This window comes from Dipodomys spectabilis, unplaced genomic scaffold (genome assembly GCF_019054845.1).
Source record: "Dipodomys spectabilis isolate Male_0828 unplaced genomic scaffold, ASM1905484v1 ptg000297l, whole genome shotgun sequence".
In the NCBI taxonomy this organism is placed as follows: Eukaryota; Metazoa; Chordata; class Mammalia; order Rodentia; family Heteromyidae; genus Dipodomys; species Dipodomys spectabilis.
Window position 1 is genome coordinate 9,986,568 of NW_024870974.1, and position 15,488 is coordinate 10,002,055.

The 15,488-nt window shown below is 39.2% G+C and overlaps 1 protein-coding gene across 2 annotated transcripts in view; it reads left to right on the forward strand.

Annotated features, from left to right (window-relative positions):
• The window catches only part of Unc5c (unc-5 netrin receptor C), a 330,719-nt gene that overhangs the window by 259,884 nt on the left and 55,347 nt on the right, over positions 1-15,488 (forward strand). For both annotated transcript variants that reach the window (XM_042701804.1, XM_042701805.1), the window contains exons 5-7: positions 7,191-7,371; positions 10,630-10,797; positions 13,539-13,703. In XM_042701804.1, coding sequence (XP_042557738.1) covers positions 7,191-7,371; positions 10,630-10,797; positions 13,539-13,703 — 514 coding nt within the window. The remainder of the gene's footprint in view (positions 1-7,190; positions 7,372-10,629; positions 10,798-13,538; positions 13,704-15,488) is intronic.

Below are 15,488 nucleotides of genomic sequence, written 5' to 3' on the forward strand. Positions count from 1 at the left end.
AAACAATTGAACATATATCATCTGTTAGGTTGAGATTATGTATACATTAGTTTGTCGATTAGCACTATTTCTGTTGTTTTTTTTAAGGGGTATTTGCATTTTGTCTGACATTAATGTTAATTAACTGGTTTACCTTAATATTGAGTAATGGATATTAATTTAATTAGTTAATTAAAATTAAGGTTTTGTCTTACCTTACTATGAATTGCTAATCTAAATTTTAGAATATGTTTTGTCTGTCAGGCACTAAATTTTACATATGTTAATTGACCTGATCCCTAAGTTGTTATATAATTGGTTCTAGAGTTCTTATTCTACAAATAAGAACAGGAAAATAGATAGAAAATAAGAAACCATCTAGGAGAGGAGCCTGAAATGACAAGCAGTCCTTTTAGTACTCTTCCGGCAATTTTTTTTTGTCAGTCATGAGAGCTGTCCCTAAGCTCTTCAGCTCAAGACAAGTGCTCTACCACTTAAGTCACAGTGCCACTTCCAATTTCCTGGTGGTTAGTTGGAGATAAGAGTCTCATAGACATTCCTGCCTGGGCTGGCTTTGAACTGTGATCCTCAGATCTCAGCCTCTTGAGTAGCTAGAATTACAGGTGTGAGCCACCAGTATCTGGAAGGCAATGCTTAAAAAAAAAAACGATTTATTTATTATTATTGAGCAGCTGTGCAAAGAGGTTTCAATTCCAGAGGTCGTTATGAGTACAACACCTTTTGGTCAGTGTCACCTTTTCCATTGTTCTCCCTGTTCTCCTCTCCTAGCCCTACTTTCCAACTACCTAGCTCAGTTTTTCCATAGTGTACATTGAATACAATGACTATATTTGCCCACCCTTCCTCCATCCATTCATGTCAGCCAGTGTGTCACAAAGTAAGATCCTCAAATGCACACAGTGGAATTAATCAATACCAAACCTAACAGCAGAACACATAACTAAGTCATCCTAATATTGCTGCCTTGTAACTATTTTTATTTCCCATTAATAAAATCCCATGCCTTTTTGAACACAAGTAAATTGCCTCAAACATGCCACAAATGACTGTAAAGGCTGCAGTCGCTGAGCCGCAAGTACAGAAACTGAACAGCATTCACATCCCTGCCGCCAACAACAAGCCATGGTTTATGGCTGAAGCCTTTTATTGTTTTCTGAACTTCAACCTATTTTTCTCTCTTCTTGAATGTTTTATACAGAACTAAAAATAACTTTGAACTCAGAAAGACTTCTATAAATCAGTTTGCTAAGTGGGAGGGATGGGAAAGAAAATCCACTACAGAGTGAAATCAACATAAAGCAGAGAAATGTCCAAACTATGAATAGAATATGTAGGTAAAAGAAGGTACTAACACTTGATTAATCAATCAATCAAACAACAAAAAGGACATGGAGATTTATACAAAGAAAATAGTATTCATATATAGCATAGCCACAGCTGAATTAATTATAGATTACTCAATATACAGGACAATTATAGCACAAAAGAGTCTCCATACTGTTTTTCTTACAATTCTACATAAAGCCTAGTATGTAAAGGATACTTGCTGGGAAATTATTTCACATTAAATAAGTGTCACTTTATCTAATAGGGTTGATTCTGGAGACATCACATAAGAAGGATTTTAAAAATTATATGTTGTGGCTTATATATTGATTTCTTTTGCTGATTCAAACTTAGATGATGAGTGGAATTATTTACTCTTTTCTTTTTCTCTTTGGTATATTTCTTTGTGCCTTTATCATTTTTATGTAAGCCCAACTGGAAATAATAAAGCATACTTGCCTCACAGGTATCTTTTTTTAAACTCAAAAGCCAGGCTTGCTAAGTCAACACTGTACCATTTGATGAGTACAAGGACCTTCACAGGCTAAGAGATAAACAAGTGGAGTGAACGGTGATGCAGGGTCTGAAGACTCATCATTCTAAGGACTTTGGCCTAAGAATTTTGAACTAAGCAGTCTTTGTGGGATTAAAGATGTAGTACTGCATGCCCTGACTGGAGTCCACTTAACTACTGTGCTAAGAACAAAGAGTTGAGCACCATGGAAGGAAAGCAGATGATTACACAAAGTTCTTGCAATAGTCCTGGAGAGAAATGGCTATGACTTGGAACAGGAAGGAGGTATAAGAGATCAGATGAGCGTTCAATTCTTCATGTGTTTCTCAACACTTGTGGGATGGAGAAGAATGTATAAAAACGCTCAGATGGAGGTTTTTGTGTAAGAAACTAGTGGGCTGGAGTTGGCCTTCCCTGAGATCTCTGTGCTTATGGGAGGAACAGGTTGGATGAGTTTGTTTGGAGAGTTAGTGTTAGACATCTGAGGAAAGTCATATCAGGCAATTGGATATATGAGTCTAGAGTTCAGGGGTAGAGTCTGGGCTGGATATAAATTTAAGAGTCATCTACATGAGACAAGATGAGCTCACTAATTAATTGAATATGGATAGAAAAGAGACGAAAAGAAGAAGCCTAAGGACTGAGCAGCAGGGGCGTATATGTCAGCCCAGAGAAGGTGTAGGGGCTAAAGAGCCATCTGAGAGAGATCTCAGGGAAGTACTGTGTCTAGAGACCGCAAGTGAGGAGAAAGGAGGGACTGTCCAGGTCGTGGACTTTCGATGAGCCAAGTCACATGGAGCATGATGAGATCCCCCCGGGCACAATGGCAGGCACTGAGAACAGGAGATGGTCGTGCTGAAGTGGTGGAGGGAAGAGCAGGCTCAGTAGATGACAGGGATTGGGGAGGGGCGGTGTGGACAACTCTTCCCCAGTGTCTTATAAAGTGAACGAAGAGTGAGGTGCTTGAGCACAAGTGGACAGGGAGGATTGTAAGCTGTGGACAATAAGAGCCCAGATGTGATTTAGTATAGAGTGAAAACTGAATAATTTAGACAGGGGAAGGGATTGCTGGGGCTTTCCCTTGAATATTAATGGGCAAAGGAGACAGGGTCCAAATCAGAGGTGACACTCAGGGGCACAGACAGCTCCAGTGACAAGACAGAGGGTGCATAATGGGTCTGAGAAGGCATCGCACGGAGCTGGGTGAGATTGCTTATGATACCGGAATTTGGGTCATCAGTTCATAGGGAAGACAGAGGGAGAGTAGTATTTAAGGAGAAAGGAAAACATGTGGAGAGTTATCTAGGTGAGTGGGAAAGCAAACGTGATGAACCTACAGACCAACGTGGCCGGATTAAGGGCCCACTGTGTCCTGTTTTCATGAATTTAGAATGAGCCCATTCATGATTGTTGTGTCTACCCACAATTCCCTTTCCGGAGATGAAGAGGGGACTGAGGAAGAGTGGCTAAGTGAGGACTTGGAAGGGAGAAAGAGATGCTAGGTAGAGGGTATGAGGCATGGTTATTAGAACAGTAGACATTGGAATCTCTGCTTGAGAAAGAGGACAGAGGAAGAGAGAGAGAGTTATAAGTAAAAGAGTTCATAAATCCCAGGAAGCATGGGATGAATTATTGGACTAAGGTTCTTAGAAAAAGTGGGCAAGAAAGACTAAAAATCGTGAAAGGAAAGGATGTTTAAACCTGGATTTACAAATGTGGGAAGAGATAGGAAAGGGAAACAAAGGAGGAGGCAACAATGCTTGATAAGAAATGTACTCATTATCTTGCCCATGTAATTGTATTTTTACAGCAAAAAACAACAACAAAAAAATGCAGGACCATGAATGGTAAGGAAAGAAGAGAATATCTCTCCAACTTCAGTGTGTGCCTAGATCCCCTGAGGTTCCTGTTGGAATGCCCATTTTGATGCAGCAAGTTCAGATGGGCTGAGCCTAGGGTTCTACATTTCTATCATGCTGTCTGGGTGACACAGATCCTTTAGGTCCTAGAATCTCATTTTTCCAAGAAATAATCTACCAGGAATTTATAACCTTGTGGAGACATTCAACAATACTTACCAGAGAATCACATTTTTCTGAGGGTTGGTTTTAGTTTCTGTGTACTCCAGTATACTCTTTTGCAGAGCCAGGGTTGAAATCCTCTGGCCTCCAACATGTGACCCATGAAGCCATGGTTGTTATGGAAGATAGATCACTGAGCTAAGGGGCCAAGACATTGGATGTGTCCTCTTGTTGGTTATCAAAATGATCAGAAATTATGCTAGAAAAAGTGACTACACAAGTCCAAAGGTCTGTAGATAACCACAAAAAAAAGTGTAGAAATTAAACGATGTCATGAGATTGAGAGCAAAGATGTTGAGAGAGAAGGGACTAGAATCAGTAAGAGAGAATAGAAGGCCACCAACTTATTGCTGTGTTGGAATTGAGAAATTTGAGGATTTCTGATGAAATTCTGACACCAGAAAGAGTTGTGCTTAGGTGGGGGAAAGGCAGCCAGGCAGAAACAATCAGAAAAGATGGTAACGTTGTGGACACCAGGCCGGAGGAAGGATTTGGGGCATTTGGAATGAGAATGCGCCGCTCAGCACAGCCGGAAAGAACAGGAAGTCCACACCTGAACCTCCCCTAGGTGAGATGATCTCAAAACAGACTGTGGCTCACCTGTTACTGCAGAATCTCAGGGAACTAGCGGATCTTACCAGAAGCTGCAGGAACCGTTGGCTTCCTTCTTGATTGTTTCAGCCATTTTTCTAGCTTTAGAACTCTCAGTTTCTTCCAGAGAAGGTGTACAAGCCAGGCCAAGGTGGAGCAGAAAAAAGCAGAGCTTCTCTGATGACAGCTGTGATTGGAGAGGAAGACTGTGCCCCTTCCCAGGGCACTGGGACAGTACCAACAGTCGGGGAGGGGAAAGGGGAGCCAGGGAGGACTTCTCAGGGATTGGAGGCTCAGAGAACATAATCACTGCTAAAACATCTGTGAGAGATAATGGAGTAAAAAGTAGCATTGGATATAAAGCACAAAGGTCACCTCTCTGTCTGTCTCTCTCTGTGTCTGTGTCTGTCTGTCTGTCTGTCTGTCTGTCTGTCTCTCTTTCTCTCTCTACCACTCCCCCACTACTCATCTCTCTGCTGATACTGGGATTTAAACTCAGGGCCATGACTTGCTCAGTTTGTACTCTACCACTTGGACTGCTATTTTTGCTCTCACTAATTTTTCTGCCTGGCTGGCTTTGAACAATGATGCTCCAGAACTTAATATCCTGAGTAGCTAGAATTATAGGTATGAGCCACCAGAACCCAGCTTCATGTATACTTCTTAAAACATTTGGTGAACCATGCAAATGGAGCTCACCCCCTCCTATATAAATAAATATATAAACTCTTCAAATAAACAAGCCACATGTAATGCGCCTCAGGTAATTAGGGTAGCACCATTGTTAAACTGGTACCAATTTGTGTGAAGAAACTATTCTCTTACACAGCCACAACTGTAGGCTGGGTTTTCTGGAAGAAAATGTTGAGAAAATGCTTTGAATACCAGTCATTTTGGGAGGAAGGACTTCCAAGACATCCTCTAAGAAAAAAGGAGACACCAAATAATAGTGTAAGTCTCTAGGATATGGTTTTAACCAGAACCAGGTGAGGCACAACACAGATCTGACTGACCTTCCTGGACAGGGGCAGATTTCAACACTCATCAATCAATGGCCAGCAGGGAAATTTGGGGGAAAGTTGTGAACTATTAGCCAATAGAGGGAGAACACTTGGCTCTGGGGACTGCCTTTAAAGGAAGAGTATCAGTACAGATTGTTGAGAGTTTAGTATGGTGAGAGTAAAAACAATGTCAGAAGGATCTAAGAACAACTGAGTAGAATCCAATACTGCCTTCTCAAGGGAAAAGCTTTGTTCAGCATGGAAAAGACAACCTAGGTAAAGATCAGATTGAAAATATATTCATGTCTACTGTCACTTATTCTCAAAGCTGGGTAGGTGAATGTGCAGACTGTAACTGAAAACCACTCTCTTCTTCACTACCCTTCGTGCCAGTGTCAAGATTGTTTAATTATATTAGACTTTCCATAATTACAAACAGTTGTACTAATCTACATCTCTTATTCCCTTTTATAGTTCAGGATTGTGGTTAGATTTTGTTTCTCCTCCTCCCTCCCCTTTTAAACACTGACCTCTCTTCTAAAGAGTAGAGAAAGAGTATTGAGAGATGCTGTGTTCAAAATAGCTTAGAACTGAGCTATGTCAATCCATGGAACAGATTTAGAGATTAATTTCTGGACCTCTTTGGGTGCTAGAGAAGCTTTGGAAGATTTTGAAAATGGCAACAATATTGACTCACCACCCCTAAAGATTACTTGTATCAACAGTCCTTCTAATGCAAAAGAAAAGTTAAAGTGTAGTAAATATCAATATTGTTTTTCTTTGAAGGAAAATCCCGGTATAAACAAACAAAAGCCATTGCCAGGACAAGAAATAGTTTACCTTCCAAAGGGCAGCTTGTACAAGGTGTATTTCCCTCCTTTTCTTCAACAGGAATAAGATCACTCTTGTTAAACTAACATTTGCGTAGAAGAACAACCATTCCATTCTTTTCAACACTCCTGTTATTCATCAGTTTACCTGTTTCCAAACCATGAACTGAAGACTTGCATACTAGGAGTTTACAAAAAGAGAGTTCTAACCATGACAGACGAGCTACTTGGATTGCATTGAGCATTGGTAGACAAACTTTTTTCCCCCACAAAGTCTGGCTTAAATGCATCTCCAAATAGGTGCTTTGCTATATCTTAAAGCCTGCATTTTCAGGTAGATTTAATCCATATGTTCTAACAAAGCTAGGTGTAAATCATCCAAATGTTATTTTATTAGAGCTACATGATGTCCCAATGCCTTTGGAGCTTGTTTTATAGTCCTTCTATTCTGTTCTGAAAAGCAGCAGGTAAATTTCCAAAAGTAAACAAATCAAATTGCAAAAGGTTTGAGTTCAGCCTGAAATGCTTAGCCTATTATTTTTGATTGGGTTCTGAACTTGGCAATGCTCATTCTCTGTTCCTGCCTGCAGGGCAGAGTGAAAACAATTTGAACACTCTATTCCCCAATTGGTTCATTGACATTTGAGAATAATGTAGTACAGACAGAATCAGCATGTGTGGCAGGTGAGTGATACTTTCCATGACCTGGAAAGTTCCTTCCCCTGCTTTGCAGGAGTTTGTGGCATACAACAATGCGATCCACGTGACAGAACACACATGAAGAAACATCGCCATTTAGGGATCTGTGCTGGGGGACTTACCAATTCTGCATCTCTGCCTTTCTTAGGTGGAATGGTTGAAAAATGAAGACATAATTGATCCGGTTGAAGATCGGAATTTTTATATTACTATCGATCACAACCTCATCATAAAGCAGGCCCGGCTCTCAGATACGGCAAATTATACCTGTGTCGCCAAAAATATTGTAGCCAAGAGGAAAAGCACAACAGCCACCGTCATAGTCTATGGTGAGTGAGCTCCTGGAGTCTCAATCTATCTCCTTCCAACCACTGGGACTGGTTGAGAGCATTATTTCATGGGGAAAAGCCCATTTTCAGTGCTATTCTCCTCTCAGTCCCTTGCGTGGTCAGTGGGATTTGTCTGCTACCCAGACACTGCTCTGAATGATCGGGTTTGGCATTCTCCATGGCTTTGTCATCACTCTGTACGAAGGTGAATTCCCTCTGCCTCCTGAAGCAACTTCCTCTCCAGGCCTGCACTCCCAGGATGCAGACTAAGTTCAGAAGATAAAGCGGTGGAAGGCCAGCTCCTGATTTTCCTGTGAACTTAGTTCAGTCTAATGACAACTAGGAAAGCGGGGCCTGGCCTTTCCCCCCTGACCTCTCCAGAACTTGCACTGTTTGCTTCTTCTGAGGCACACAGAGCAATGATAAAAGCAGCCATGGTCAAGAGGCTCTCATCCCTAGCATTTGGCAAAGTCTCACGCAAGGCCTTCTTTCTACTGTGTTGTTCTGACCTCATCCCAAACCTGTGGTTTCTCCAGTACCAGTGAGTGTCGCATTGCATTTTGGTGTGGCGTATCTTTTATTCTGTGCCATTTAGTACTCAAGTGACTTCTCGTCATTTCACATGTGACTTCTAGGGGTTTCCTCTGCCCAAGCTAAGCTTTGTACACAAAGAGAATGATTGTACATTTAGGCATTTTTTTCACAATGGGAGACCCTCAACGTATATTTACTGTCACAGAAAAAAAACTGAATATTTGGTGAGTATTTTGAGGTGATACTTCCTTTTGAATGCTAAGTCCAGGTCTCCCCTCCACTCAAGCCAAAGGTACCTTTGCATCTCTACTTCAAAGCCAAGGACCCTCAGGTCCTTGAAGGGTGACAGACTGTGAAAATGGGGAGTCATTGGCCAGTATTTGGCTCCTGGTATTCACTGAGAATACTAAAACAGTTAAGAACATGGCACCATAAAAATATTCCACTCTGGCTTGTAGACATTATTTATTTATTTACTTAGTTGGGCAGTAAACAAAAGAAGTAGATGAAAATCCAATAGGAAAGACGGCTGCTTTATGCGAGAAGGAAAACAAACATTCTTTTCATGGAGAATAAAAAGTTGAGACCAAGAAAACTCAGCAGAATGTAATTAAAGCCATTTTTAATCTTTTAGCCTCATTGTAGAATTTAGTTGCTTTTTTAATACCTATTACTCTTCAGCCAATTCCAAAGATCAGTGTTCAGTTCTAATGGCACCTTTGGGCTTTCCATTTTTAAGACGTTTCTCATGACATGAGAAAGTTATGTTAAATACAATTTTAGGCTTTCACTTGTTAATCCACCTTGTGATAGTTTGAGTTTCAGGTTAACCAAAAAAAAAAACCTGAGAAGTAATAAAGATGGAACTTTTGCATTTTTCTGTAGTACCTTTTCACTGGACAAGCTACACAAACAAGAACCATAATTATCTTCCCAAGGCCAAATATGTGATAGCATAAAATTGTCATTTTAATTACAGGACAAATGCATTTCATTTTTTAATCCTCTGATTACACTAAGGTTTAATCTCCTCGTCCAGATAATGGCTATGTTGAATTGTAAGCAATTTCATTTCTTAAATCATAATAACCAGTTTCTTACTTTGTATCTTTGTTTAAACTTCCTGGAAGACTTGATTAACAGCACTTGAAATGCAAAGTAGAAATGAGGCCCAATCAGCAGGGACCAATCATAAATAATGAATGAAGAAAGACTATATATAGATGTATCATATGGATATTTAATATATATGCAAATCACTTCCGACATATAGCATTCTTTCTGCACCCATAATTGAAATGAGTGGATTCTTTTCAGAAAGGGTCAAACACAAGTAACTTAAACATTTCAAACTAAGACTCAAAACTAAGTTTCAGAAATCTTGTAATCTAGGAAAATGTCTTCCACTAGCTGCCTTTTATAACCTGAGTTATCTGAGCCTTTGTCTCTATCTTTGCCAAATATGTAACATCTAAAAGTTTCTGATCATTCATTTCTCATTAGAGTGTATTTTGTTGTTGGTGGTGGTGGTGGTTGTGGGGTATGAACTCAGTGCCTGGGCATAGTCCCTGAGCTCTTTTACTCAAGACTAAGCTCTCCCACTTTGAGTCACAGCCCCACTTCTGGCTTTTTTTGGTAGTTAATTGAAGATGAGAATCTCATGGGCTTCCCTGCCCAGGCTGACTTTCAACCTCACTCCTCAGATCTCAGCCTCCTGAGTAGTTAGGACTACAGCATGAGTCAGCCACTAGTGCCCAGCTCATTTCTCATTAGAGTTTTATCAGAGCAGTACAATATCCTATGGTCCAAAATATCAACTTGTTAATATGCTAGAGAGCAATTTGTACTGATTGCTCTGTGAAATTTGGAGTTGAGCAACTGAAGTTTGAAATGCTACCTGCCAATTACCTGCTTATCCTTTTGATGCTTTCATAAAATAAGCTATCCAACGATCCCAAGTTGGGCCTCAACACAAGTCTACAGAAAAATATGCATCTAACTAGTATTATATAGTTGGAATATATTTATATATGTATCTTGTACTTTTTAATGTCATTTTGGGGATTATACACAAACATACACCCACATATATACACCCATATATATGCATATATAATATACATAAGTGTGAACATACATGAACATATTGAATAATCATATGTTTATGTGTATATACATGCATGTATATACAAACACATATATTTACATATATGTTCATATATGCCCATGTGAAACTAACTAAAATTGTTTAAAAGGCAATACATTTTGCAAATGATAAAGAAAGATTATCAGTCAATCGTTTCTTTAGTGGTTTTTAAAAAAATGTTTCTAATGTTTTTAAAATGTCTACATGATTTTTCTGTAGTTCTCATGGTGTAGATCTACTTTCAGTTTGGGCATCAGCATATAAACATTTATAAACATCTTTTTGGAGCTTGACTGGGGAAAGGCATGTATTTTTTATGTATTAAAAAAAAAAGTTATCCAAGGAAAACAGAGAGTTGATCTATTTGTTTTTCTGAGTGAAAGCATCGTGGTAAATAATTTTGCCTCGCTCTGTGTTTAGATTTCCCAGCTGCACAACATACTCTAACATAATGTTCATGATGTCTTTCAGGATGTTTGTCACTGGCGAGATGACTTTCAGTTTGGGTGTTATATATGGTGTCCCTTTGTGCAGATGTATGAGCTTAATCCATTGTCTTCTTGCTTTCCTCCTCTCAGTTAATGGTGGCTGGTCCACCTGGACAGAGTGGTCTGTGTGTAATAGCCGCTGTGGACGAGGGTATCAGAAACGTACAAGGACCTGCACCAACCCAGCCCCACTCAATGGTGGAGCCTTCTGCGAAGGGCAGAGTGTGCAGAAGATAGCCTGTACTACGCTATGCCCAGGTGAATACGCCATCTTCTTATTCCAAACATCTCCCCACCTTAAAGAAACGTATTTTGGAAGTAGATACAAAGGCCTTTTTCTCGACCTGACTGTTCAATCCACATTATTTATCTCAATTCAATATGCATTGTTTCCATTGCTGAGAAATCTAGTACTTGTCTCCAAAACAGTACTGAACTTTGTTACCCAAACAGGCAAAGTAGTATAAAAGAGGAAATTAAATACCCCAAAACATATTCTATCTCTGATAGTCAATGAAACTACTGAAACTAAGGTTATGAGTTCAATGATTCAAGGAATTTGAGCAGCATTGAAAAATTACATGTTAGAAATAGCAAGCCTTAATCTTCAGAAAACCATGGAAATGAATGGGAATTGAAATATAGAAATGTCTTCTACTGTTATATTGAATATATGTTGCCAGTTTCTGGGCAAGGGCAAATAAAACGTTTGGAATGAATTCAAAGTAAGGTAAGGCTGCGTGACACATGTGCTAATGGATTTCGAAAATACAGTGCAGTAGCTCTTTATTATCTGCACATGTTGGTCATCCGTTTTGTGAGGTGGCTGCAGCGATACCTAGAGCAAGATTACACTTTTCTGCCCCCAAGAATCTTGCTATCCAGTATTTTCACAATAAAAAATAAATAAAAATTTAAAAAAAGAATCTTGTTATCCTATTTCAGATTCGTAATTACCCAGTCTAACCTGTAGGAAAGCTGAAGTTAATATTTGCCCCAAACCATATCCCATTAAGGTACCTAATTGTGCTTCATATCTTAGCATCAAGTGAGAATTATGTTGAGATACTCCATCACATTCATGTATTCTTTAGGATTGGTTTTCTGTTGGAAGCTTGACTATGTAGATACACGGCCACCTTACTCCTTACATTCTCTCTTGTGTCCTGTTTCTTCTTTAATGAGACCTTTGCCAGAAATAGGATTAATCAGTTGGAGAAAAAATATGATCTACATATTATATCCCCAAAGTGTTGATTTCCAAGTATCAAGATAGTTTCTCATAGTGAACACTTTCAGGGCTCTTGTTTATGGGAGAAACTCTGACACTTGAGTTTAAGAATTCAGATCTGATTTTATACTCTCCTGTACTGGTTTCTTTAGGACTGCACTCATCAAAGTGAAATATAACAGAGGGTCATAAGAAAAAGGGAAGGGGACTGCTCTGGGTACTGGGAGGATCTAGATCAAAGTAAATGTCTTCCATCCAGATAGTTTAAAGTTGTTTATATAGACAGTTCTCTATGATGGAAATACTGGTGCTTTCCTTACTCTTTTATTTAGTTGTGTTTATATCTTTATGTAGATAATATAAAATATATTTATATAGTAATCTGTGAAGTTATATATATATGGATTTTCCAAACTGTACAGCCTATTACTATTAAAATGGATATCATATTAATTAGCAAACAGTTTTTAGAAGATTTGTATGTTCAATAAATCACATAAAATTCTAGATATAAATTCAGAGACAACAAAGCATTTTTAAAACTTAGTTTCCACTTTTTAATCCTATTATTGTGAGAAATTTCAAAGGATGCATTTTTAAATATGACAGTAAAATTTGCTGTATATTTTTTTTCAAATTGGCATTTAACTTGTGTGTTTTTAAGAGTGAGCTATCTTAGTTCATTATCATTGAAATTGCTTATAAGTCAGCCACCAAAATTAGAAAGAATATGAGTCAATCCTAAAAGTGAATTACAACAAAAGTTAGGGTCTCTTCTAATATCATCTTTAAAATATATAGACATGAGCCGGGCACTGATGGCTCATGCCTGTAATCCTAGCTACTCAAGAGGCTGAGATCTGAGGATTGCTGTTCAATGCCAGTCCGGGCAGGAAAGTCTGTGAGACTATGACCAGGAAACTGGAAGTTTCCTTGAGCTGTGGCTCAAGTGGTAGGGCACTAGCCTTGAGCTGAAGAGCTCAGGGACAGCATCCAGGCCCATAGTTCAAGCCCCATGACTGACCAAAAGAAGATAGATAGATAGATAGATAGATAGATAGACAGACAGACAGACAGACAGACAGACAGACAGACAGACAGACAGACAGACAGACAGATAGATAGATAGATAGATAGATAGATAGATAGATAGATAGACAGACAGATAGACATGAATGCATCATCAAATAATGGAATGGTAGATGGTTGGAAAGTTAAAGCTTTTGTTTTTGCCAGAATCAAGTATTCAGAATAAAAAAGGGAAAATAAAAGTGTATATAGAGAAGTGAATGACAGGAGAGAGACAGAGATGGATGGATGGATGGATTTTTTTTCCTTTCCTGTACCAACACTTTCTCCCAATGCCATACAAATTTCCTTTTACTGCACAAAGGCACTCTGAGTGAAAGAATCTTGGACCCCAATAGACACTCCATAATTTCTAGTACAAACTCCAAAAGTTTCGCCTTTAATGAAAAAAAAAAAAGAAAGAAAGAAATCGACATCATTTACATAGCTCCTGGTGACATCTCCAGTCGATGTGCCTGTAAGCCACCCTAAGCTCTCCATTGAGTAAAAAATGATGCATCTTGTAAGGAAAGTTCACAGAGCATACATAAGCATGAGTTAGCACATTCCATTTTCCAGTGGCTGAAGTGAGTGTAACATTTCCTGGTGAAGCCTTTTCTGTAGTAGTTGGTTTCATTGTATTGTAGCTGAGCTCTCCTCTCTAGAACCTGTGATCTGATGCTGGGTTTTCTTGTGGCAGTGGACGGCAGGTGGACCCCCTGGAGCAAGTGGTCTACATGTGGCACTGAGTGCACGCACTGGCGCAGGAGAGAGTGCACAGCACCAGCTCCCAAGAATGGGGGCAAAGACTGCGATGGCCTGGTCTTGCAATCCAAGAACTGCACGGATGGGCTGTGCATGCAGAGTAAGTAGAGTTGGGCAAGCTGCAGGCACCAAGGGGCCTGACGCGGAGCCATTTGCTTGCCTTTGAAGGAAGGTTTAGAAATGAAGAAGTCTTTGAACAAGAATAAAAAGGAAAATGGTGCATCCACATCCTAGGTCTCTCTCAAAGAAGAGCTAATGTCTCAGGAAGTAGAATGAATAATAATTGTGTCCAGTTAACCAATGGCACGCAGTATATAAGCAAAGAGTGATCTAGTCATTTCCATGGAGGAGTTGTCAGACTCAGACCAAGGGACCATGATTCGGTATTAGATGTGAGCACAGAAGAATGCCTATGCTTTTCCTAGAGTCCAGACATGACTTGTGAAACACGAGCTGGTGTTGCATGCTTCAAAACCAACACCTACCTCACCAATGTCCTTGAGATGCAAACTTTATAAACACAGTAAGCATTTCTATAGATGTATTTAATCCATTTAAGATAAATATTGAGGAAGAACCTCTTCACAAAACCTTGAAGGTGTTGGCTAGGTTTGTGCCAGAAACTATAATGTAGTATGATTTAATTCACTTAAAGCACAAAAATGTTGGTAAAATGTTTCAGTTTGTGCAACATATGAAATCATATGCAGACTCTGAAAAGACAAAGTAGGATGTGAGAACCTATAATAAGTACTAATATTTGGAATGAAATTTATATTGGGATAAAATGAGTGTACAAGTTCCATCGTGGGTACAATATGCTAAATAGTCTCTATTTTTTATGTCTTTGTTCCTTAGGCTCTTTTTTAGTGAAATGGTAGTTTATTTCTACTCTGCCAAAGTTTACTCCTCAATCCAAGAGTCCTTCAGAAGTCATTTAGTGACTCTTTTCCTGACCAGGAAATTAAGGTGCTAAGAATTTTTCTGAAATCACACACACTGAGGTGAACGCATGAAACAGAGTGCTATATTTGGATGTGAATTCATGGTAGCCAAATGTTGACAGTCCTCGTAATGCATTCCAAACTGCTTGCAGAATGCAAGCGAACAAATGTCTTTGTGTAGAGAAAGTTGTATTTGTGATTTAAGGAAAATTATTTTGTTTCTGATGCACATACAAAATTGTTTACCTTTCCCAGTCTGTGCACACAGAGAACTTTAAAAGAAATCATACTGAAAGTACAAGTAAATAATGATGCTGCTCACACTGAATTCAAAACCTCCATTGTCATGTTTTCCATACTTAGTATTTGCTGGAGAGTGGGTTACTGCTGAGTAGAAGGCATAGCTCTGGTCAGGATTGGGAACTCTCACCAAGCAGTCACTAAGTGTCAGAAAGGCAAGAATGCAAAGAATTCAACTGTTTGCCAACCATGAGACATTTGCTCCTACTGGCACACATTTGAATTCAGGATTTAAAATAAATGCAGCCGGACACCTGTGGTTCGCATCTATAATCCAAGCTACTCCGGAGGCTGAAATCTGAGGGTTGTGGTTCAAAGCCAGCCTGAGCAGGAAAGTCTCCAATTAACTACAGAACAGCTGAAAGTGAGCAACAGCTCAAGTGGTGGAGGGCTAGCCTGGAATTAAACAAACAAACAAACAAACAACCTTCAAGGCCCTGAGTTCAAGCCCCAGGGTTAGCACGCATGCACACCTACACACACACACACACACACGTATATGCACATACACACAACATAACATGCATATTTTTAATCAACTAATTTATTATAGAACAAACAGACTCAGGTGATTTAATGTTATTTAATGTCTTTAGAGATTTTTACATTAGAGATTTTGTATACTAAATTACTTCCTTCTT